The sequence below is a fragment of the Canis lupus genome, chromosome 16, assembly GCF_011100685.1.
Source record: "Canis lupus familiaris isolate Mischka breed German Shepherd chromosome 16, alternate assembly UU_Cfam_GSD_1.0, whole genome shotgun sequence".
Classification (NCBI taxonomy): domain Eukaryota; kingdom Metazoa; phylum Chordata; class Mammalia; order Carnivora; family Canidae; genus Canis; species Canis lupus.
In genome coordinates, this window is record NC_049237.1 from 40,305,019 (window position 1) to 40,331,889 (window position 26,871).

General features: G+C 33.5%; 1 protein-coding gene across 2 annotated transcripts in view; it reads right to left on the minus strand.

Annotated features, from left to right (window-relative positions):
• MSR1 (macrophage scavenger receptor 1) overlaps window positions 1–26,871 on the minus strand; it is a 78,543-nt gene extending 51,672 nt beyond the window's left edge. The window contains exons 1-5 of one of the 2 annotated variants that reach the window (XM_038560236.1): window positions 26,662–26,871; window positions 16,266–16,372; window positions 13,487–13,600; window positions 7,278–7,690; window positions 2,176–2,362 (exon numbers count right to left, since the gene is read on the minus strand). In XM_038560236.1, the coding sequence (XP_038416164.1) occupies window positions 2,176–2,362; window positions 7,278–7,690; window positions 13,487–13,600; window positions 16,266–16,368 (817 nt within the window). In that variant the 5' untranslated portion in view covers window positions 16,369–16,372; window positions 26,662–26,871. The remainder of the gene's footprint in view (window positions 1–2,175; window positions 2,363–7,277; window positions 7,691–13,486; window positions 13,601–16,265; window positions 16,373–26,661) is intronic. The other variant, XM_038560237.1, reaches the window with a different exon arrangement.

The following is a 26,871-nucleotide window of genomic DNA, read 5'->3' on the forward strand; positions in this document are numbered from 1 at the left end:
CGCCCTAGGCCAAAGGCAGGCGCCAAACCGCTGCGCCACCCAGGGATCCCAAAAGCCACCATTCTAATTACATATGTCTGCAGCTATAAAAACACATTACTTGCTTTTGCTAAACTGTGATAATTAGTAACAAAAATTGCACTATATATAATTTTTGGGACTTGCTTTAAATTTTTTTTCTTGTTAATACTTGGATAGCAGACTTAAAATATTGTTCCCCTAGTGTTATATAATTTAAAAAATCTCATGGACTTCTATTTATTATTAATCCAATAAAAATATTAAAATTATAAATCAGAGTTTAACAGACATGGAAGCTAGAATAAGAGGATCTAAGATTAATTTAATTTGAATTACAGAAGAAAGGATGGAGACAGTTGTAAAGAAACAGAATTCAGAGAGACTGAAGCTGACAACTTTCCTGAATTTATGAAGGATTTAGATCTACAAATATAAGAAGTAAAAACAAAGCAAAATGAATAAATTATCAATATAAAAACACAATTTGTGAAATTGCAGGTAATGAAGATAAGAAGAATGACAAGCAGATTGGCAGTCATTTTTAAAACAGCAAGGAAAGCCAAAAGCCAGGGAAATATCTTCAAAATACTGATAGAAATAACCAGAATAGCTGTCAACCTAAGAAATACATATGTAGTAGAACAATTTTAAAGAGCAAGGACAAAAGTAGAGAAAATGAAATCAAAAGGTCTTACTTTTTGGACTTTCACTAAATGAACCTCCAAGAGATATACTTTAGGAAGAAGGAAAATGATCCCAGAAGTGATGTCTGAGGTGCATTTAGAAAAAAGGAAAATTGGATCTATGTGCAAATTTTAACGTGGTCTATATAATGTAAGAAAAATAATACTGACTCTTGTTTTTTTTTTAAAACTACATAAAACAGAATAAAGTATACTCAAAAACAGAAGATCAGGGAAAGGAGTCATTACACAAATTTTTACGTTCTCTGTATATTTGGGATCGAGGTAAAGATATTGATCAACGTTAGACTTTGTTAGATAAAGTTCAAGGACAATCATCAACAAAGTTCAAGGACAATCATCAACAAAATAGAAATAGATTAGAAAGTCTCCAAAATCTTTTTGGTGCCTTTGGCAGAAGGAAAAATTCAATGAGAAAAATCTTAATCAATCCAAAAGTGGACAAGAAAGGAAAGCAAACGGAACATAAAACTGGGCAAAAACAGCACAAAATAAGATGGTAGAAATAAGTAGGGTGAAAAGAAATGGCTAGATTGCACATTTTAAAAAAAGTGTTCTTGGGGTGCCTGGCTGGCTCTTGATCTGCAACTCTTGATCTCAGGGTTGTGAGTTTGAGCCCCATGTTGGGTATAGAGATTACTTAGAATTAAAATCTTAAAAAAAATTTTTTTAAATCAATCAATAAATGTGTTCTTTATATAAGACAAGCCTAATACAATGTAAAATATGAGAAAATATTTAAAATGGAAATAAAAGGGATGCCTGAGTGGCTCAGTGGTGAGAATCTGCCTTCGGCTCAGGGCGTGATCCCACAGTTCCAGGATGGAGTCCACATCAGGCTCCCTGCATGGAGCCTGCTTCTCCCTCTGCCTATGCCTCTGCCTGCCTCCCTCTCTGTGTCTCTCATGAATAAATAAATAAAATCTTTAAAAAGAAAAAAATAATAAAATGGAAATAAAAGCTAGAGTAAAAATATATATGATGTGTATATTAAATTACCATGGTTTATCAACACGGACTAAAGAAGAAACTTGGCAAATTTATTATCATTTTGTTATACTATGGAGTTCAAAGACCTTACTAACTAATAATACAGTCAGGTAAGAAATAAAAAAGAATCTGGAAGTTTTGAAAAAAAGAATTAACAAGTCTGATTTGTGGATAGGTAAAGAATTTGGTGTCATACAGAAAACTTCTATTCATGTTCATTAATATTGAGTATTTTAAACAATGACTCATAAGACCTTAAAGATATTTTTTAAAATAACTTTCCATTAAAGAATACCATGATACTGTTATCTTGCCATATCTTGATAAGATTCAAAATTCCTCTCTCTGGACATTTGTATGCTCAAGAACTATTTTACACCACAAGATTTCAAACGCCAACTCTGCACATAACAGTATATTTTAATATATTGTTTTCTGGAGGAATGAGAAAATATTTTACCTTGAATTAAAGTGATATTTTTCAATGTCTGAGAGTGTTCCCAATCTTTCAGTCTGAGATCATTAGTGATGTTATTCAGTAGTTTCACTTCTCCTTTTATTTCCTGTTCCAAATTCACTTGTTTTTCTTTCATAGACATAATTTCTGCTGATGCATTGTACAGACGCTCTTCTAATCTACTCATGTCCTGTGAAACATAAGCAAGCACCCACAATTTTTATTACACACATAATTATAAAATATGTAAGTTTAAGAAACCCTTGAAGCCAGGTTTTTCAAAAGCAAAATTACAGAATATTACAGAATAAAAATATGGAAGTTAAAGAACAGTCTTGAAACAGTAAGTTTTTGGTTTTGAAGTATTTCCTCTTTTAACTGAATGGCTGAATTGTTACACTCCCTGTTCCTTCAAAATTAGTTAAATATACCTAGGATATTCTTCAATTCCTAAATATATAGATGTCAAAATGCTAAAAAGGAAATTAAAAACTTGTAGGATTTTTAATTTATCAAAATTGAAATTTTTTTGTGGTGTAATTAGATTAGCTACATATTCCAATATGTGAATTTGATAGAATTTATATATTAAACTGTTTTATAGGAATAATAAAGTTTAATGTCATTATTCTCAGTGGTAATGATAAATATTTCAGGATAGTTTTCACATTCAGGAAACTCTCAATTAGAATTTAATGTCTTACTTTTAATTTTTTAAAAAAAATTATTTATTTGAGAGAGAGAGAGAGAGAACGAGAGTGAGAGAGAGCAGGAGCATGGCGGGGGGGCAGAGGGAAAGGGAGAAGCACACCCCCCACTGAGCAGGGAGCCTGAAGCAGGCCAATCTCAGCATCCTGGGATCACAACCTGAGCCGAAAGGAGATCCAGCTGCCCCTCTTACTTTCAGTTTTTACTATCTCTGTGAAATTTCATTATTACTTTATGTTTTCAAATACATATATATTTTGTGTGTATTTATATACATACAAGCATACATAGATTGTGAACAGGAGAGATCATAATGCTTTCATTTTCCACTCAATAATATATTAAGGATATTTACCTATGAAAATATTTAGAGACTGCCTTATTTTCAGTAACTTAGTGGAATTATATTTATGTATTTTTCATAATTTAAGATTCCTAGAGATTTCAGTTTTAGCTGCATACTTTTTTTTTTTACATCTTTAAAGCAATGCTACAACATTGCATATATATTTACATATCTGTACAAGTGCTTCTAGAGGACAGCTTCATGGAAGCAGATCCAATCAGAGGAACTAAATATTCAACTTTTTGTTCAGTACTGCTGCAGTGCCCCCAAATATATAGCACTATTTTTTAAATCTTACTAACTATATATCAGTGCCTATTTTTGTGCTCAAATGCTGAGAACCTTCAACATATTTAAGTTTGCAGAGTTAAGAGTAAATATATAAAGTCATTCTACTTACTTTGCTTTTCAAATTATGATGAGGCTACGTATACAGTCATAAAGTTTTTGACAATGTTTGTTTTTATTACTTTTCCTTTCAAGACTTTGGCTTGGTTTTCCTTTGGGTGTTGGTCTGTTTCTGATGTAGGAAACCTCTTCCATTCTGGTTACGTATTCTGTCCCTCTGTTCTACTCTTTTTTTTTATTATTATTAAAGATTTTATTTATTTGTTCATGAGTGACACAAAGAGAGGCAGAGACATGGGCAGAGGGAGAAGGAGGCTCCCTGCAGGGGAGCCTGATACAGGACTCGATCCCAGAAGCCCAATATTATGACCCGAGCCAAAGGCAGATGCTCAACCATGAGCCTCCCAGGTGCCCTGCTCTGTTCTACCTTTATTGCATATTCTGTCTTCACGGTATGCTATCAACTTTTACAAGGACATTTCTGCTTAACTGCTGGTATCTTCTCATTTCCATAGAAATAAGCCAGGGCATTTTGCTCCCTAATCCAGGTACAAAGAGAATATTACACTTGCCTTGGCTGGACTGGACAAGTTGAGGTGAAGGGGGGCAAGGCAAGTCAGGATGTAGAGTCTTTGAAAAGAAATAAACAGATATCTAGATTTTCCTCTTCAGTGGCACTCCACTCAAGCAGAGAACCTTATCAGTTTTTACTGTTCTAACTGTGCCTTCCCCCATCCAAAACCCTATTCTGTTATCTCTACTCTGTCTCCTCCTTCCTTGGCTATTTGGCATTTTCCATACAATATGATATAAGTCATGATGATGAAAGGTATAGTACAGGAAATATAGTCAGTAACATTGTGATAATGTATGGAGACAGATGGTGACTACATTTATTGTGGTGAGTACTGAGTCAATGTGTAGAACTGTCAAATCACTATATTGTACACCTGAAACTCATATAACATTTAAAATAAGTACAATTTGGAAAAACATGTATAAAGCATGGATGTGAGCATGGATGTTTGTAAAGCACAGCAACATAAAAATTATGCTCAACTTCATTTGAGTGGCTACAGATTGCTTCCGGTATATTAGGTAGTTCCAGATATCCACATAACAGAGGGCAGGGGACTAGTAGTTGATTTCGCTACCAAAAAACCAGGACTTGCCCATGTTTTTCATACACAAAGCTGAAGCTGCCTTTTTATTCCCTTTTTTGAAAACTGCATATGGGGCTCATATTACCCAGATTTCACTTGAAGTGATTTTTATTGGGAAGAGGGAAAGTTCACTTAACTTTTTTTAAAGTCTATTTGGCATCCATACACTCTGTACATACTCTACCATCAGGAGCCCCGCTGGAAACTGGCATTTAATCTTGCAGTCTTACAGTCCTTTCTATGAACAATGGACATGATGAATTCTCACCTCTCTCTTTTCTTTTGTGCTAGTGTACTTTTTTTCCCTCAAACTGATGTTTGGTCTGTCCTTGATAGGCATCATGCTGGTATCACTTATAAGCCTTTCCCTCAGACAACATTTGCTGATTCAGGCATTCACTTAATTTACTTATTCTTGCATTGGGCTAGAGACTCAAAGATGAATAAAATTGTTTAAGCAATGGGGATGAGAGTCTGAATATTGTTTTCAATGAGCACGTGTGTATGCACACACACACACACACACACACATCCATGTACATACACTAGTACTGACCTGGTTTCTAAATCTCTACAAGTGATTACTGCCTAAAAAAAATAGCTTTGGAAGTCCCTCCATTCCCTTGTACTTTCATTTCTAATGCTGGGACCCCCTCCAAAACATGAGTGCAATCTATCCAAATTCAAACAGTTCACTGATTATCAGATTTTGATTATTTCCAATAATTATCACTTCAAACATGTTCAGGATTTCTAGTGAACTATTCTTCCAAATAGTTTCCAATTTAGTTTCAACTCTTGATGTGAGTTCATAGATATCCTATAGTTTCTACTGACTCTAGAGCATTAGCAATACCAAATACATCCTGTCTTCCCATCTGGCCCATCTTCTCTCTCTCTCTCCTCACCCTGTCTCACTGCTCTTCTGTTTTTACATAAAATGATATTTCTTCTCCCTTCTTTCCTTCCTACTTAATCAGTTATTACTTTTATAACTGAAATTTTATTTATCTGTCTCCCATATTCTTCTGCCCTGTTGACACTTACTACTTTGTGAATCTCTCTACCCTTCCATAGCTTAAGTCTTTGGTATTCCAATAGTAATTGATATACTTAGATACTTGTTAACAGTGTGGGAAACAGTCAGATTTTGGAATAGGTGACCTGGAATAAACACAGAATATCAAGGCTGGTGTTGGGATGACATTTACAACAAAATCCCCACATTCATATAGCCATGCCATTGTTTTCTGACATCTTAAGACCAGGATCATGTGAAATTCAAAAGTTCTGAGTGATTGTACCTTACAAATAAAGGATGTACACTATTCCTTCTTACCCTTCTTATCCTGTTTTGTCTAGTCAATAGTTTAGTTGGTTTTTACCTCATGTTATAATTTTAGAGGTTTATTAGTAAGTGACATTCTTTTTTAAAAATCACTACCGTTAATACTGTCTCCATATAGAAAGCAATTTCATTAATCAAAAATGAGTCTATTCGAATTAAATTCTACTACCAAGATGCCAATGTTGCTTAGCTAATAGTGGACATTTTATAGACTTCATGTTAATTATGATCTTAGGTCTCAGATATTTGATAATACAAAGGTTGTTGTTTCACAAGAGTAGTTAAATTTTAGTTGTGCTTATTTTTTATGGTATGGAATAGTTATAATTATTTAACAACAACAACAATACAATTTCAAAATAAGGGACTTGCTTCTTAATTTCTTTCTCATCAGTACAAGGTAATCCAGCCAGTTGGCCACAGAATAGTCTATAGCAGAGGTGAGAAAATTATGGTCCATGGGCTAAAGTCTGTTTTTGTAAATAACTAGATCACAGCTTTCCTTGTGTGTCTACATATTGTCCATGGCTGCTTTTATACTACAATGGCAGAGGTGAGTAGTCCCAAGGGAAACCTTGTAGTCCCCAAAGTCTAAAATGTTTACATCTGGCCCTACAATGAAACTTGCTGGCAAGTTGGTTTAAACATTGCTTGCTTTCTTGTGTATTTGAGTCTATGATAAAAATAAAATGTATATATTATTCAAAGTTTAATTCTTTAAAGTTATCTTTACACATTAAAACTTATGTATACTTCTTGGGAATGATGAAATAAACTATTTTAAAATGTTGATTTTGATGTTATTACTGTAAATAAGGTTTCCATTTCTTTGATGATAAAGAAATTTGGGCCTGTTGTAAAATTTACAAATACAGAGTACCTACTAAGATAATCTAAAAATTATAATTGGCTTAGATGCGTCTTAAGAGGTACTATAAAAGGATTTATATAATTAAAATACTTCAAGAGAGTCTATATCCAATGGAAAAAATTCCCCATTTTGTTGGGAATCTGGAGAAGACAGTAGGTAAATTCACGTAAAACCTTCTGGTAAGATTGCCAGAGGAATCAGAGCAAGTTGGATGATGTTGAAATGGGGTTTGCAAATTTTGTTTTCTTGAACTAGCTGAGGAGACAAGATCTAGATTGGATTCAATCCAGCATATGACCCTTCTAATACAAAAACTCTTACCTCTTGCTGTTTAAATGTATTGTCTTGGACTTTGTCATTCAGTGTTTTGATATTGAGCTGCAAATCAAGCAATGTGGTATTCAGATTTATTAACGACTTGGAGATTTCATCTATCATGTTTCCATGTCCCCGAACTGAGGAAACCAAGGTACTCAGCTGGAGAAGAACATCATTAAATCTTTGATCAGTCACCAGACTAAAATTCTGGAAATGCTCTGAATCTATGAGATTGGCTTCTGTATCTGAAATGTATTGGATTCTCTTCTCCATGTTGCTCATTTGTTCCATAACAACTTCTTGAAATCTCATCTCATCTTCACTGTCATTTCCTTTTCCTGTGAGACTTTGAGATATATCATTTGCCTTAATTGGATCAACTGTGCAATTCTTCATTTCCCACTTCAGGAGCTGTGCTGTATATTTAAGTAAAAATAAACAGAGTCATGGCCTGTGTCCTTAAATACATATACCATTCCATTCTGTTTCATTCCATTTCATTCTAACATTTTGAATGCTGTCCTAAACTGGGTACTTATTTTAAATATACAATGTGTGAACCACATGACACACATTATAGAAAGGAAGACAGCCTCCTTTTCCCACTTTACATTAGAATTTATTCTAGGATCAAGTCATTCTTTCTGAATTTGCTTATATGCATCTTTGGAACCACCGTATTTGGCTTTGACAGTATGATTATGAAGTGCATTGTGTCCTACTCCTCAGGTTTGTTAGAATAAAATGAGATAATGCTTAATACAGTACCTGAAGCAAGCATGTTGAATACATTAGCTGTTAGGAAGATAAATGATGTGACAAAAACAATATGTGGTAAAAGTATAAGTATTAGTGTTATCCACCATATGAATAAATTGTTGGCTCATCTTCCTCATCCAATCACTTAAGCTGGCAGAGAATTGTCATTTTCAGTTTATGCAGGCCTAATTTATTATTGGTGGGACAGGAAATTGAGCAAATATTTTTTTCACTTTAAAAAATATTATTTTTAAAATATTTCTCTTTACCCATTCTAAAATATATATTCATAATGAAAACTTTTAGGTAACAAGGAAAAAAGGTAGGTAACAAAGAAAAAATAATTTACCATTAATCTCACTATCCTGAGTTAAATGCCAACATTTTGGTTGTAACAAAGAAAAAATAATTTACCATTAATCTCACTATCCTGAGTTAAATGCCAACATTTTGGTTGTATGTATACCAAATCTGTCTCTTTTCACTAGCATGTTATTATTACAAAAATAATTTTAATACCAATGTATTATCTGCATGGATCTACCAGATTTATTTAACAAAACTCCTTCGCTTAATTTGTTCTGTTTTTACTAATATACCCAATGCTTTGATAAACAATCTTTTAAGTAATTATTTCCTAAAAAGGAATGAAAGGAAGAAAGGAAGAAAGGAAGAAAGGAAGAGAAGGAAAGAAGGAAAGAAGAAAGAAAGAAAGAAAGAAAGAAAGAAAGAAAGATCTTCCTTCCTTCCTTCCTTCTTCCTTTCTTCCTTCCTTCCTTCCTTCCTTCCTTCCTTCTTTCTTTCCTTCCTATTTATTAAATGGTATTTGGGGAATACACAGAGCTGCCAATATATATTTCCAAATGGGCACATGTCCTCTAAAAAAGGCAATTACTCTGTGAAAGGATCTAGAGCAACATGTAAGGAGCTTCAAATCATGAAAGGCATAAACATTAGCTTTGCAGATAAAAAGAGCACATAATTATGCACAATAAAGAAAATATTAAATAACATTTTAGTACTGATCAGTGATAGTTAAGATTTTTTTCATATCTCCCTCTGTATCTATCTATATTATTATTTTATCTACATATATATGTCTTTTATTCATTTATTTTGAATGCATTAAGATTTTTCACATTTGATCATTACTTAGCAATAAAAAGAGTTTCTGTCTATGGTTTGAAATATATATCTACATAAAGAGCTATACCTGATATGTAAGTTTTCTTAGTAAAAAATGATATGGCAATATTATCAGCCACATGGATTTTTGAGAATTAAGTGACATAACACATAAAAGATAATTAGTTCCACCCTGAGTTCAAGGTTACCTGCTATATAAATGAAAGGCTGGTGTTTAGTCAGGAACAAGCTGCCTGATTCTAGAATCTAGTTCCATTCCTCAATTACTAGCTGGGGTACTTTGGGAAAGTTCTCTTCTTAGGTTCCTCAAAGATAGGTAGTAACTACCTCCAACAGTGGTGTTCAGGATGCATAAGATAAGGTATGTAAATCCCACAGCACACAGGTGGCCCATAGGAAAATTCTATTCAAATTAAAGTGCCTTATCCATGAAAGATATGATCTTAGTTTACAGTCTTCACCATCTTTACTTAAACTGTTTGATGATGGCTACTATTGTAGCTATTATTATATGAGGAATAAGTATGAAGCTATGTATGCGATTAAATCCTAATTTTTATGAAGCCACATTATATCATGTCTTTCTAGTTATATTCTTTAAAATTAGCTTATTTGAGTTAATAAAATGCTTGACAATGTTTCTATATAAACCACAGTCTGTATTATTTTATACTTCTTACTTTATCAATAAAGTGGATTTAAAAAGTCTATTTTTTAGTTAATCTCATCACATGTATTACATTGTGAGGGGCAAGTTCTGGACTGACAGGCTCACTCAGGCATTTAATTCTATGATTTATATATTAAGCACCTGTAAGTATAGAACACTGTTTGAGCAATTCTGGAAATGTAAAACTGAGAAAGGATTTTGACTATTATAGAGATCCAAGCTAACAATTTTTACAAAACTATTTCAAATATGTCCCTTAAAAATGTTCCTTTCATGATGATTATTGTTTTCTTAGGTAGCAAGTAAGAATCCAGGTTCTGGAGTGGAATTGCCTGGGTTAGCAATTCTCACTCTTTCCTTTTTAATCTGTGATCTTGGGCAAATTATCCTGTTAGTGCTTCTATTATACTAATTGTATGATAGATACTAATAGTCGGTGTCAAATAATTCAATGAGCTAATATATGTAAAGTGCTTATATTATTTCCAGGTATATGATAAACATTTGGTAACTTTCAGCTTTTGTGTTATTAATAGTTTGGATTCGAATTCTGTGAGTTATTTATCTGTATGCATCAATATTTTCAATAAACAATTAATATTGTTTAATATAGAAAACTGGGGGAGATTGGGCATTGCAATGACTACTGTAGTATCCGGACTTTATTTTACTAAGCATAGTGATCTAATTGCTCAACTGTGTAATTTTTCTCTTCCAGGAAACAGTTTTTATTTCATATGGATAAAGCAAATCTTTTTCACAGGATGGAGAGGAAAGACTTGAACTGACAAAATATCACGTGACCAAAGGTTTCCATCTGACATGGACTTCACCATAAAGTTGACAATAAAGACTACATTTTGCTTACAGATTTACAAGCACAACGTTGTTTGTTTTCCCAAATCCTATAGGAAAGCTAATTTAATCCTAACTTTTCAAAAAAAAAAAAAACTGTTTAACTCTGTACCATAAATCTAGCTAAAGAATGCCAGAGTTCAGATTTTCAAATGTTCATCTCTTTCATTACCATTGGAAAGATGGCATTTTGTGACTTTTCTATTTCATATTTGAAAGGAGACAAACTTTTATGGCTTGTGCAAACCCCCAGGGAGAGAGTGATATTTGAATTCAGAGATCACATTCACTCCTTCATGTTGCTAATATCTTTTCTTGCCAAAAATTTGTATTATTTTGAGCTAAAGAATCTTCAGTATTTCAGCATTAATCCTAGATTGTATTTTATTTTATTTTATTTTTTTTTTTTTAAATTTTTATTTATTTATGATAGTCACACACAGAGAAAAAGAGAGAGGCAGAGACACAGGCAGAGGGAGAAGCAGGCTCCACGCACCAGGAGCCCGATGTGGGATTCGATCCTGGGTCTCCAGGATCACGCCCTGGGCCAAAGGCAGGCGCCAAACCGCTGCGCCACCCAGGGATCCCCCTAGATTGTATTTTATTGAACAGAGACATTATGATGTTGTTTTACTATGATAGACATACAGGAGTTTCATTAAGAAATGACAGCATATGGAGTAGCTTTTATCATTAAGAAGTACCTTTCATCAGGCAGCCCGGGTAGCTCAGTGGTTTAGCGCCACCTTCGGCCCAGGGCCCAGGTTGTGATCCTGGAGACCCGGATGGAGTCCTACACTCAGGCTCCCTGCATGGAAACTGCTTCTCCCTCTGCCTATGTCTCTGCCTCTCTCTCTCACTCTGTGCCTCTCATGAATAAATAAATAAAATATTTCTTTTTTTAAAAAAGAAGTATCTTTCATCATATAAGATATTCTAAATTTAAATGGAATTTTTATGCACAACATTTTATTTCATCCATCAATTCATATTTGCCAAAACAGGGTAATTTCTATCTTTTGGGGTATATTTTGTCTTTATTTGTAATTTTTTAATATCAAGTAGAGATATGTGTTGCATTTGTTTTGTTTTGTTTTTGAAAAATATTATGATCTGTAACTTAATTAAAGTTGAAAATGGATTGTCAATTGTTTATTCAAGTGTGACAGAAACAATGAGATCTATTCCAAGTTCTGGTGAATTTAAGTGCTAATGTGAACTTACAAGATTTGAACATTTTTAACTTCTTGTCAGTCTTACTAGATGCCTGCTATAGTTTTAGGAAACAAAATGCCTTTCTTTCTTCCATTCTATTTTTTTTAAACAAAACTACTTTGGATCAGTCATTTCAACACAACAACAAATATGGAAACTTGGTAGTATTTTCTAATAGCCCAAAGACCTTGAACTTGTTAAAATGCTGAATTCTTTCCAGACTTCATTGGCCCATTTTGCATATGTCTGCTAGATAGAAGTTGCATTTCCTGGCATTGACTCTGCAGGCCATGGTTTATATAAAAGTGATAGCCTTTTATAACTGGCATATATTTAATGAACCCAAGCAATGAAACATCTTTCAATTGTGCATTTCAAATGAACAAAAGCTATACAAAAACAACATACAGATAATCTCAATTCATCAGGAAGTCAGCTGTGTAATGACAGACATATCAGGTCCTTTTCCATAGATGGCTGTGGTTGTTTTGTTTGGCTGATCAGTTTGGTTTGCTGTGGTTAGTTTTTGTTTTTATTTTTTTTAATGATCAAAATAGGAATTCATTTTTACCTGTGGTAATATTTTCTTGGCTAAAATTATGGAAACTGTTTTGCACATGTGTGTGCGTTTGTGTGTGCATGCATTTAATTGGCCAATCACATTTGTTCTAAAAATTCAATTACACTGGGAGATAGTAGACCATAGAGGCTGAGAGTCAAGACTCATGGGTGACAACTGCAGCTCTACTACTGAATAGTCTTAGTTTCCTTTTGTGGATAATAAGGATAAGTATATGTCTGCTCAAGGGCAATTGTAAAGGTATATTAAGATAATCTGTGGAATATTTATAAGCCAGTGTCTGTAGTAAATCCCCAAAGTGACAGCTACTGTCACAATTGTTGTATTATCAAACTTTCTTTTTTTATTTTGAGGAGATGCCATCAGGTTATTTTTAGAAATGTTTTAAACATGTGGCCATATTCCTGAAAGATATCCCTGAAATATAGGTCATTATTGTGCAAGATCTCCTCTTTGAAAACTTACAGAATATTTCTTTTTTTTTGTTTTTTTTTTTTGTTTTGTTTTGTTTTTTAGAATATTTCTTTCTCCTCTCAGTACTAGGAACAGAAGAGGTTCCCTGCCCCCCAAACAACTGGCTTGTCTTATTATTGTTGTTTTGTTTTATTTTAGGCATTGTGAATGTAAACGGTCCTGCTTATATCTTTACATTGGCAACTGGAATACTTATTATAAAATTCATGATCCACCACTAGAAGTACATAGGACTCCAGAGGATAACATTTTTTGGAATGGTCTAATCCATTCCATCTCACCTTAACATACCTGTATTTTTACCTTGATCTTCCATTCTCTATTCTATTTTTTATTTTTTTACTAGATAACTTTGAAGAATCTTTTTTAATTTATGAATTTGAGGAACACTTTGTGATATGACGTTTCCCTTGTGAGTCTCCCCTATACAAAAGATTGAACTCTTGCTTTTGTTTCTACAATAACTAATTCATAGAATGAGTTGCTGAGTTTCAAAACTCTAGAATACTGTACCTGCCATGATTCCGATGATCGGTATGAGAACTACAAACACAAGGAGATAAAGGATAATCAATGCAGCTTTGAGGGACTTCAGTTTCTCTTGAACGGCAGGGCCATTTTTAGGATCTGAGAAAAACAAAAAGCCCAACCTACTGTTAGAAAACTTAACTCTTCCTATCTAACATTTTGGTAATCTCCAGTTTTATCATTGCTACCAAGCCTACGGAACAAAAAATCGGTCCCCATTTATTCAGGAGGAAGCAAAAGAACAGTCACAGGAAAAGCCAATCTGGACCTCACTATGAACATCTGATTTACTTTCCTTAACTAAACATCTATGACAGTTAACTGTCCTCTATACTTGTACTTGTCTCATTTAGAGGCATTAGTTAGCTGACAAATTTTAATATGTTTTGGATACATTTTAATAATGATGCCAACATATTCAAACATAAATTTTATTCTGTTTCATGTGGGAATATATTCTGAGCAAAAATCAGATTCCTCAAGTAACTATATAATTATGATTTTTTTCAGACTTTAAATCAGATAAAAGAGACATCTGTTTTCAATGGTAATTATGCAAATTCTTTTCCAATTTCATCTCAATAATTCTGTATTTGGATACCTCTTATGATTTGAATACTTTAAAAATGAAAAAAATGAAAGAAAAGTGTTCACATTTTGACTAAACTTTGGAATAGATCAATGAAGCCCATCCTATGGGCATTTCAGAAAATATTAATATTTTCATACTATCCATTTATTGGGAATAGTGATTCACATAATGGGATACTAATTGTACAAAGTTAACACAATGTGGAGGGGAATCTTAGTAGGGGGGAATCTTAGTAGGGGACAAAGACATTTTTTCTGATTAGGTGAATAAGACACCCATTAAAAATTTCTTTCCTGGGCACCTGGATGGCTCAGTCAATTAAGCATCTGCCTTCAGCTCAGATCATGATTTTGGTGTCCCGGGATCGAGCCCCACATTTGGCTTCCCACTCAGTGGTGTGTCTGCTTCTCCCTCTGCCCTTCTTCCTGCTCATTATCTCTCTCATTCTCTTTCTCTATCTCAAATAACTTTAAAAAAATCTTAGATTTTTCTAAAAATTTTATCCCATGGCCATTGGTTTCATTGCACAATAAAAAAGGTGGTAAATTCCCAATTTAAAAATTTAGAGATTATTTTACAATGATCTATGAAGGATTGAAAAGGAGAGAAAATTTTTAAGCAAAAATAAGACCCAGAAAAGCTAAAAGAAAAAAAAAAAAAGAAAGATCTAAGGAAAAAGAAAAAGAACAACCCACAAAACAAGCAAGATGGAATATCCTTTTGCCAGGCTGAATGAGCCTGAAACTCATCAACCATCTCCTGTATTTTTAATTTACAATCAAATCCTCTGCATTCTGCCTTTCAAGTAGCTCTCCAAAGTTCCTGTTGCCTTTTCTTTGTCTCCAATGCCTCTGTCCTCCCTCCTCAATCTCTCAACATCTCTACCTTAAACAGCCTTTACTACGATCTTTTTTTCCTTTTGTCTCATCAATTCCACACACACTCTCCCATCTATCGTTTGTGTAGAGCGCAATACCCCTATGCCTTGGGGTTACCGTCTGTATTTCAGATTTGTCTGTGTAAGAACTCATCCATCTTGTCACTCGCATATGCTGCTTCCTCTGACTGAAATTTCTGTGGATCCTCTTTCATCCACTCTACCCTTTTTGGTGAAATGTATTCAGCCTTTAAAGCTCAGCAGAATTATACGCAACTAGATCCTGCTGCCTTAAAAGACCCCATCCAGGGGCGCCTGGGTGGCTCAGTCGGTTGGGTGTCTGCCTTTGCCTTGGGTCGTGGTTTTGGGGTCCTAGGATTGAGCCCTATGTCAGATTCCCTGCTTGGCAGAGAGTCTGCTTTTCCCTCTGCTGTTCCCCCTATTTGTGCTCTCTACTCTCTCTTGTGCTCTTTCTCTCTCTCTCTCTCAAATGAATAAATATTTTTTTTAAAAAGAACCCATCCAGATATAACTGAATACTGATTCTTTTGAGCTCTTGTAACCATGCAAACCTCTGTCTCAACACTGTTGTAGATTGAATTATTTCCACACAAGAGATACTATTGACTTCTGAACCTGTGAATGGGATCTTATTTGGAAATGGGGTCTTTGCAGGTATAATCAAGTTAAGATAAGGTCATACTGAATAAAGTGGGCCCTTGGCCAATGGTTGGTGTCCTTACAAGAAAGTAGAGGACACATTAAGCCACAGGAAGAAGACCGGCCAAATGAAGATGGAGGCAGAGATAGGAGTGATGCATTTATAAGCCAAGGAACAATAAGAATTGGCAGGAGCAACTAGAAGTTAGGAAGAGGAGGGTAATGGTTCTTCCCTAGAGCCTTGAAAGGGAGCACTGCCTTGCTGACATCTTGACTTCAGATTTCTGGCCTTTAGAACTGTGAGAGAATAAATGTTTGAAGCCACAATATTTCTGGTGATTTCTTACAGCAACCCTAGGAGCCTAATACAAACGCATACCACCCATGATTTTCAGATATTAATTAGTGGTGATAGAAATCAGAGGACTCTATCAACACTGTGGACCAACTTAACCTATTACAAAGCTTCCTTAGTCCAACCTAAGTTTATTTTCTCTTTGGCCTGAAAAGAGAAGACCTGCTTATCCAATAAGTCTTATTTTAACATTCATACACAGGTAAGGTAAGTTCCAGGACTGTAATTTTACACAGTGTCACTACCTGTAAGGAAGTGGGCACCCCACCCTTCTACTTACTCAGAGGAAGCAAGGCTGTCATTGAACGAGCATCAAACTTCACAGATTCTGAGTAGTTATCAGGGTCATCCTGGTGATCGGGAAACCTATCCCAGGGTTCCATACTTCTATCAGACACATGGGAAAAACATATTCATTACACATGAAAGGTCGAGGGTCCTTTGGCACAATGTCTCAAATTGAAATTTAAAACTCAAATTCAATTTTAGCAAGGGAACAAGTATGATTGTTACTTAAACTTACCCCATCTGCCATATCTAGCAATATATTGTATCTACCCACAAGTTTTAATTTTAACGTTGAAAGACAGATCTACATGGAATCCACTCATGTATCTTTCTGTGGACAAATGTGTATCTGTGTTTATAGATGTGTGTTCTTTGAGAGGGGGAAGTAACACTTCCTTACCTTAAAAACAAACAAACAAACAAACAAACAAACAAAAACAATCTTTTCCGAAGTGATAGAAAACAACTGTTTAGCTGAAAAGAAAAAGAATTTCCCTTAGAACAAACAGTTGAACAACATTTGGAGCAAATATTTCCTGTGATCTTTTATTAGAGGTTCTGGATAAAACAGTTACGCAAAATCTGAAGCTAATATTTCCTGTGATCTTTTATCAGAGCTTCATGAGCCAGTTTTTCCTTTGCCAAGGCATCTGTTTATCACTTTTGAAAGATAAAGTCTAGTCACTAGATTAAAGCACAGGAAAAACTTAACTCTCCTTTCTCTTCTTATTTGTATTGTTTTCTTTCAGGGCTTCCCTCATTATATATCAAGAGCATCATAAATAGGTCTTTGTAGTTTTTGAGCACATTTATATTCTATGACACAATCTATGCCTATATCTCTTTAAGATGCATCAGGATTATTTGAGAGGCATGATTGATGGGCCTCACCCCAAGAGTTTCTGCTATTTAAGGTAGGGGTCAAGAATTTGCAATTCCAACAAGTTCTCTTAATGATGCAGACTGCCAGCAGTCTGAGGACCACATTTTAAAAACATTTTTCAGTGAAAAAAAAATTGTATGACTTTTTCTTGGAAACAGTTCAGTTCATTTGATTGATAAATTTAGCATAAAGTCGACATCTTCTGATCATTTCTTATTTTCTCTAATGCTGAGTTAGGGATTCAGTACAGCTGAGGTTTTAACTGAGTGCACAGGCAACTCTAGGACACCAAACTCACATCCTGTCCAGGAAATGGAGGACAATCATTCCTATGCAAACATTCATCCTGCTTTGGGGAGAGGTATTGAGCAGTTAGGATGTGACTGAACTGTCAACATATTTCTTTTTAAATATTACCAAGGCGATTCTTTATTTTGCAGTTTGCAATGATAATCTTTGTATATACATCATTCTGTGGATTGGTTGTAGTTCCTGTAAATCCTTTGATCTGACCAAGGACTGTCTTTAAATTATTTGGCTACTGTGGAGAAAGGGGACAGAGGGGGAAGGTAAAGGACTTAGATCTTCTTTTCATACTCAGAGATAAAGTAAAAGAAATAAATAATTATCTGGGAAAATTGACCATTATAGGAAACCAAATTGGATATTGGATAATTCAGTTGCAAACTCCCCTATCTCCCCCTTTTAAATTTATTCTATTATTTGATTTGGATGATAGCTTTACTTGCCAAGCAAAACAAATAATTTTAAAAACTAAGATGATGAGAAAGCTTAGCTGAATTCATTTTAAAACTATAGTTCAAAGTAATTGGGCCTAATGTAGCAAAGCTGTTTATCTTTTAATTTAGTTTATAAAGAATGGGCTCACAAATATGAGGGGAACAAAACCGTAAGAGACTTTTACTGATAGAGAACACACTGAGGGTTGATGGAGGGATGTGAGTAGGGGATGGGCTAGATGGTGGATGGGGATTAAAGAGGACTCTTGTGATAAGCACTAGGTGTTGAATGTAAGTGATGAACCACTGAATTCTACTCCTAAAACCAATATTACACTGTATTTTAAATAGAATTAAAAAACATTTTTTTAAAAGAATGGGGTCATAATGTGTATGTTTATATATATACCTGCTATTAACCAGAAATCTTTTCCTGTCAGGCTGTTTACTGGCCCCTCCTCCTTAGGCATGACCATGGCTTTTGTCCTAATATTTGTGATACTATAACTCTATTTTCACATAAATTAAAGGAAAGATCTCATATTATTAGTCTTCTAGATGGTAATATTTTCGTAAAAAAGATGAAACCTGTTGAATCTGATAATCTCTCTAGACCTTGAATGACATAAGAGGATGGACCATGTCTGTTTTCATTCATCATTCAATTAGCAGGATCTAAAGCAACTTGTAATAAAGAATATATTTAATAAATATTTGCTAAATGAATGGACTAGACTTTTTTATAAGATATTGTCATATATTAGTTTTGTTTTGGTTTTTAAACAAGATGGATATTTGTAGATACTGTGACCAAAAAGATGTGCTTCTAATAAAGAACTTCCTGGCAAATGAGTTGTGCCCATGACTCAGATCTAGCCTTCCTTTCTTCCTTCCTTTCTTTTATCCTTTCCTCCCTTCCTTCTGTCCTTCCTTCCCTTCTCTTTCTTTTCTTTTCCTTCCTCCCTTCCTCCCTTCCTTCCTTCCTTCCTTCCTTCCTTCCTTCCTTCCTTCCTTCCTTCCTTCCTTCTTCTTTATTGTTTTTTTGTAGTCTGTATTCTTACATTTCTGGTAGTTTCCTTGAACTGAACCAAATGTTAGGACTGGGTGACTATGTCATGCTGTTGACACACTGCCATTCACTCTAGCTTTTTCCTTATTAGCACCCATTTTTACTTTGTCAGATCCAGTTGACAACATCTCATTGTAGTTCTCAGGGAAGCATTACTAACACCATGGCTGGGAAAGCTCTTTTTTTGAAGGAGTATCTTTGTTGTGGAGAATGTTTATCATTCCTGGTTGCCACCCTCAAGTGTCAATAACGTCTTTCAGTCCTTATGTTACTGCTTCCCTAGCAAAAAAAAAAAACAAAAAACAAAAACAAACAAAACACAAAAAAAAACAAAACAAAACAACAACAACAAAAAAAAACAGCAAAAACTTTATCCCCACCCACACAATTCCAAATATCTATTTCTCTTTGAGAACCACTCTTCAACATAAATCCCCAACATGGATGGAAGGTTGGGAGCTATCTCTCTCGCTACAATATTTGAGCAATCTGTTATGTTTTTAATGAAGATTTGCTTTCATGAAAAAAGTATCTTTGTGAACTTCAGCAACAATACAGATTCCTCGAATTGTTTTTGGAGATATCTCTCAAATCATTCCCTGTGTGTTTATGTATATATATATGATATGATAACTGCTAAATCTATACAGATGCTTCTTACAGAAAACTTAAACATTTTATTATTTTAAAGAGAAAGAAAGTGGCAAATCCATAATGGCAATCTACTGATCTAATCTTGGCTTCAATAAAGCAGGATGAATGCTATTTTTATCCATATACTTGTTTAGAAGCTCCACATGTTCTTTCAACTAAATTTGTAATTTAGAAGAAATGGGTTAAAGGAGTTTACTTGGGAGATAGAAAGAATTCTACTTTTTTTTTTTTAAGGTGGCTCTAGAATGCTAGATGCTACACCATGAAAACAGACAAACAAAAAATAGATATTAGGATACTTCCAATCAATGACTTTAAGATAGAAATACCTATCCCTTCATATAGGCCAATCCAACAAATTTCTATTGTGTATCATTATATCAAGTACTAAGCAAGTCAAATCAATGCGCATAGAATATTCACAACCCCCAAAGATCTTATGTATTAATATGAAAGAGTAAAAATCTTTATAATCATCTGACAGTTATATATATGTATGTATGTATATATGTATGTATGTATATATATATATATATATATATATATATACACACACACATATACTTTGATGTGTATATATATACACACACACCAAAGTGAAGACATAGGCCAAAAGGGAGTGATTAGTTCCTTGACCAAGGGGGTAGTTATGGTGGGAACACAGAAAAGATGAAAGTTTTGAAAAGTGAGCAGGAATTAGGATAAGAATATCCCAGGGATGGAAAATCTACTAAAGGGCATAAGAGCAGGGACAGCATGGAGAGTAGAGTGAATCAGCATCACAGAAGCAGCAGTTTGGGGCAGAGGGCCCAGCAGACATGGCCACAGAAGCATGTAGTTGGGGGCAATCTATTCATGAATTCTTCTTTTATTTTTCTGATTGCATAAATTTATTTGGCTTTTACCAACCTACCCAAAACATAATATTGAGGAAGTACCTATAAAAATTAAATGAAAAATTATTCTTTGCTTTGGCAGTAGTGACCTGGCTTATATTACTAGTGATAAAACATACATTGGCCATTAAATATTTTACTTATTTCCCTTTCATGTTGAAATAGAGATGAGGCTCAATTTTGTTTTTATTTGGGCTTTAAGCTTTACTTTATTTTTTATGGGCTTATGCAGATGATAAACATGGTACAAGTTATTGTATTTCAAACTATAGTTTCTTTGGGTAGTTTTATTAAAATTTTAAAAAAGAAAACCCTCTATTAAATGTCTACAAATGGACTAACCTTGGATAGTAGCATAGGGTTGGCATTTAAGGGGAGAATCCAAGGGCATTAAGAAAGAGGAGGAAATTAAAAGAATTGATTAACAAGCACAAAAATGTAGCACTTGAACAAAGAATAGAACAAAAAAATCAGAATAGAAAATATCTTTCAGGAAAAAATATGAGGGATATAAATTCAACAACTAGCATATTGAGTGGGCAAGTAAGGCATGAAGAGCTAGTACTAAAGATAAGGAAGAATGTTCGACACCATGGTAGAAAAACAAGTCAAGGTTATGGAAAAGAAAGAAGAATTTCAAGACATACAAGGACATGCATGACCTGTCATATGGAATTTGAGCTATTTTGATTGTACAGTAGAGGTAGAAGCAGATTTGAAATGTCCAGAAGTAGTAAATGTAGAAAAGTGAAAGGCACTGAGTGTATACCAGAAATCTGGTCATGTTCATGCTTTTCTGTTGAGAAAGAGTACACTAAGATAGTACATTGAGAGGAGTTTTATTTTCCCTGCTAATTCCTCCTAAAGTATTCCATCTTTATCTCCTGCCCATATCTCTCCAGAACTGTATATGCAGCTGCCTAATAACATCACTATTTGGATTTCCAGTATGTTCCCAATCTAGGGCGTTTTTCTTGGCCCCCACCTTTTCTCATCCTTTTGTCATTACATCTTGCTGGTTTGTTTTCAAATCCTCTATAGAAACTGACTGCGAAAGAAGAAAAAGAAAGAAAGAAAGAAGAAAGAAAGAAAGAAAGAAAAGAAAGAAAGAAAGAAAGAAAGAAAGAAAGAAAGAAAGAAAGAAAGAAAGAAAAGAAAGAAAAGAAAAGAAAGAAAAAAAAAAGAAAGAAAGAAAGAAAGAAAGAAAGAAAGAAAGAAAGAAAGAAAGAAAGAAAGAAAGGAAGGAAGGAAGAAAGAAAGAAAGGAAGAAAGAAACTGCTTCTCACCACTTGTGCTACAACATCCTCGTTCAAGCCCCATGATCTTGGTCACCTGCACTGTTTTAATAGCTCCCTTACTGGTCATGTCACTCCTCTGCTCAAAACTTGTGAACACCTTCCCATCTCACTCAGGTTCTGATTAAAACCTCATTGTTTTAGACCTTTCTTGAGCATCATATTTAAACTTATGACGTACCTCTTTCACTTCTCCATCCTGGTTGGATTTATCCCACCTAAAGTTTATCACCAACCAACATGAAATACTTTTCCCCTACTTATCTCCTCTATTTTCTATCTACTTTTAACCCTCTCTCTCTCTCTTTTTTTTTCTTTTTTTTTTTTTAATGAACATACTCATTATTTACTCAATGTACAAAATACAGACATGGGGGAAATAGCATTAATAACTAATACGTGCTGTTTTACACCTCAGGAAAGGGAAAGTGAAAGCGCTGACCTTAGGGTTTCAACGTCTTTTGCTGAAAAAGCAAAGAATAAAGCTAGGTTTCCATTTTGAGAAAAAGAAAAAAGAAACATGGATGGGATTCAGAAGTTCAACGGACCCCAAATCTGAGAGTTTCACAGGTAACTGTGCTGACCTAGCAGACAAAGAAATATGAGCTCATTATTAATACTGATCCATTTGATTTAATGTGGAACTTAGGGGCTTGCTTGACTTGGTCTCCAGTTTCTTCTAATCAGAGGAACTCTACCCAATAAGAGTAGATAATGTACAGGATTCTGTAGTTTTTCTCTCTTTGGTTCAAAAGACAGAAAGTTACTAGCACTTAGCAGGTGCTCATCACACACATAAATGCATTATAAGGAATTACATAAATAAATGCAAGACAATTATTTTTTGCAAGATGATTAGTTTTCATATTTGAGGATATGCCTCAAGAAAAGTTTGTATTTCACTCATGTAGAAATTTTAAAAGTCCTTTTGGTATACATCATGAAATAAAAGGTTTTTCTCTGAATTGTGCATAAATAAGAAACTGAGACAAAAAATTTCACCCTCAATGTTCTTACTTTACTTCAGTCATTTATTAGATTTACCACATTACTTTAGTTCTTTACACTGATATTATCATTGTAATTTTCTTTAGTCATATTAGAGAACACACACATGCAAAGTTTTATCAGCAGGCAGTGAACAATTCAAACAATTCAAATATGCCTTTAAATGTCATTTCCAAAGAGAAAAAGTAACCTCACGTTTAGTTACATTCCTACCAAATGTCAATGCACTGAAAAAGGGTTGTGAAATCTTTTGAGTTTGTATAATCTATTAAAAGCATGTTCTCATGAGAAGTGAAACACATCTCTGCAATATCAGCTTTTTATAAAGTGGGTGAAAAGTTTACAGAAGCTGCAACAGGAAAACCATAATGAAAGTGTTTCAATGTTAACCTGTTTGGAAACATATCCTTCAGTTTTTCCTGTTTTTATTATGAAAATATTATCACAATATGAAAGATAAGGTGGGTCAAATGGGAGAAGATGTTTGCAAGTCATATTCTCCAATAAAGGATTAATTTATTCAAAGTATATAAAAAAACTCATATAACTCAGAAAAACAAAAACCAGTTAGATTTAAAGAAAAATGGGTAGGGAAACTGAATAGACATTTTTCCAAAGAAGACATACAGATGAGCAACAGACACATGAAAACAATCTCAACATCACTAGTTATTAGAAAATGCAAATCAAAACCACAATGAGATATCACCTCATACTTATTAGGATGTCTAGTATTAAAAAGACAAGAAAAGAAGTAACAAGTGTTGGTAAGAATATGGAGAAAAGAGAACACTTATGCACCATTGGCTCAAGTACTGTGGAAAACGGTATGGAGGTTCCTCAAAACATTAAAAATAGAAATATCATATGATCCCGCAATTCCACTTTTGGGTATTTATCTGAAGAAAATGAAAACACTAACTCGAAAAGATATATGCACTACTTTGTTCATTGTAGTATTATTTACAATAGCAGAGATATGTAAGCAACTTAAGTGTCCATTAATAGATAAATGAATAAGGAAGATGTGCTTCTTTAAGATATATATAATGGAATATTGCTCAACCAGAAAAAAATAATGAAATATTAGCATTTGTAGCAACACAAGATGGACCTAGAAGATATTATGCTAAATGAAGTAAGTCAGAGAAAGACAAATACCATATTTTCACAAAACAAATAAACAAGCAAAACAAAACAGAAACGAACTCATAAATACAGAGAACAAGCCAGTAGTTGCCAGAGGGAAAGGAATAGGGGGATGAGCAAAATAGGTAAAGGGGATTAAGAGATATAAACTTCCACTATAAAATAAGTAAGTCACTAGAGATGTAAAGTATAGCATCGGGAATACAGTAAATAACACTGTAATAATTTTGTATGGTGACAGACTTATCATGGTGATCATTTTGTAATGTACATAAATGCCGAATCATTATATTGTATACCTGAAATCAATATAATGTTGTATTCCAACTATACTTATACTTCGAAAAAAATTCTGTCATCTATTCATTTTTATATAAGACAAAATACCTTCATTTTCATATGAAATTTGAGTCTTTGCACATATGTATCTGTGTTACATAGTTGATACCACTGTGTATATTACCATCTGGTCTTATATATTTCCCTTAAAATCATATCAATATTTTTATACTTCATATGATTTTTTAAAAATTTAAACTGATAGGCCAAATAGTAATTCATCAAATCTATCTTATTTATGTAGTCATTTTACTATAACGTAATTTTAAGAACTTTTTCCGTTTTCTTTTGGAGGGAAATGTTTTATTAATATAGATGATAATGATGTTATAAATATTTTCATGATTTAGTTTTCTCCTTTTAAATGTTTCATTAGGATAATTTACCATATGTTGAACTACCAGGTGAAAGGAAAACTCTTTAAACTTCGTGGTATCTACTGCCTGACTGTTCCTTAAAAAGATCATAAAAATTTACAAAGATTCCAACCATACATGAGCATGGCAGTTAGGCCAAATTTACCATTATTTAGTAGTAATATTTATTTTCAAATCATTTTGATTTTGATAGGAGTGAAATGGTATCTAAAAGTGGCTTTTGTTTTTTATTATTTATTAATGTGGAAGAGATATTTCCATGTAATTATTTATTATTTATTTTTTTCCTTGGGTTTCTGTTTATTCATATCAATTGCTTAGACATCCTAGTGGAACTTTCTATATATAGATATGCATAAAGTCTTTATGTGTAATATATGTTCAATGTATAGTCTTTCTTCTAAGACTGTTCCCAATTCAGACTTATCATCAAACCCTTAATTTCATCCTTAAGATTTGGTGTAAATAAATCCTTAAGATTTGGTGTAATAATAAGTTATTATTTACACCTATATTATTTACACCAAGAAGTACCTTTCTTATTATTTAAAAATAAAAACTGGTTTTGTATGAACAGTCAAAAATATATATGAATGAAAATCAAATTAATTATTTGTAAAACGAATAGCTCTACATTAAGGAATATTATCCATAAGAGAGATTAATGAAAGAATGGAAACATCCAAATTGTGCCTAATGCCACTGATGCTCATCTTTGGTTGTGAATTCATCCTTGAATTGGAAGTTTAGGCTTGAATACTGACTGTGTCATTTACTAGCTATGTGACCTTTGGCAAATTTTTAATTTATGTGATTTGATTGTACTTCCTTTATATATGTAAAATAGGATTATAATATCAGTTTAAGAATTATTCTGAAAACTTAAAATACTTTTTTTAAATTGCCTAGTACACAGGTAACCATCAATAAATAATTACGTTTAAGTACCATTTTTTTTTTAATATGGCCTTTTCTTCTTTTACCCTCATAGCCTCTCTATGAGGCATATACCAGTATTTTCTCCATTTCACAAGGTTAGGAAACTTAAGACCCAGAATATTTAAGTAACTAGTTAGTCTTCAACAGCTAGGAAGTAGAGAGGCTTGGATTTAAATATAGGCATGTACCCGCAGAATATTAGCTCCTAAATACTATATAAAACATTTATAATCTCAGTTCTGTGACTTTTCTATCACTATTCTCACATGGCCAATGAGAATGCTAACACCCATTTTATGCTCTGTAAATCTCACACATTCTTCAAGATGAACCTAAGCTTAAACATATCCATGAAGACCTTTTGAAATCCTTTCCCCCTAAGTAATGTAAGTTGACCTCTCCGACATTTCTATAGTAGTTAACTGTACCACTTGTAGAACTAGTTAAAGTGCTCAAATTCTATTGTGCTATTTGCCTTAGATCATGAGCTTCCTGAAGACAGGCTATATTTTATTTTTCTGATCTCTTCCCTCCATCTAGTTCAGCAAACGGCTTATAGTAAATATCCAACCAATATTTGTTATAAAGCAAACACAGGTACTAATAGGTGTTAGGTTAAAGGCATAAGTATTATATGAAAAGTAATGAGATTAATTAAAATAGTCTCAATCATATTTTGAATAAAGTCAATACATTTTTTAAAACATATGGACAATTAAATGGCAAAAATTTCTTACTAGTTTAACCTACAGGATAATTAGTATATTTCATGTATATTTATGCACACACATATATTTTTCTCTTACAAAAAACCTAGCAGAAATCTCTATTTTTTAATCATTGAAATAACCAGATCAAGTTCTTAGCAATGGGAATTCTACCAAAAATTATTATCTATACAGAAACATGTATGTATGTATACATATAAACATACATATTTATACATCTCACCTATCACACAAACACACACATACACAGAGTAGACACATATAATCAATAGAAGCAATTTTGGAAAAAAATTAAAATAAACGTCTTTTACCGTTCGTCCTAAAGACAGCAGCACTGATTTATCCACTTCCCTCTCTTTACAGTTGAGACCTAAAATCTTTATCACATAGTATTTCAGCATCTGGTCCATGAAGAAAGGAAATGACACATTTGTGTGTTGAAAATTCTTCTTCACAATGCACTTCAATATTACTCTCATCAGTGCACAAGTTTGCAAAATCTAAATTTGTAAGATAACTCA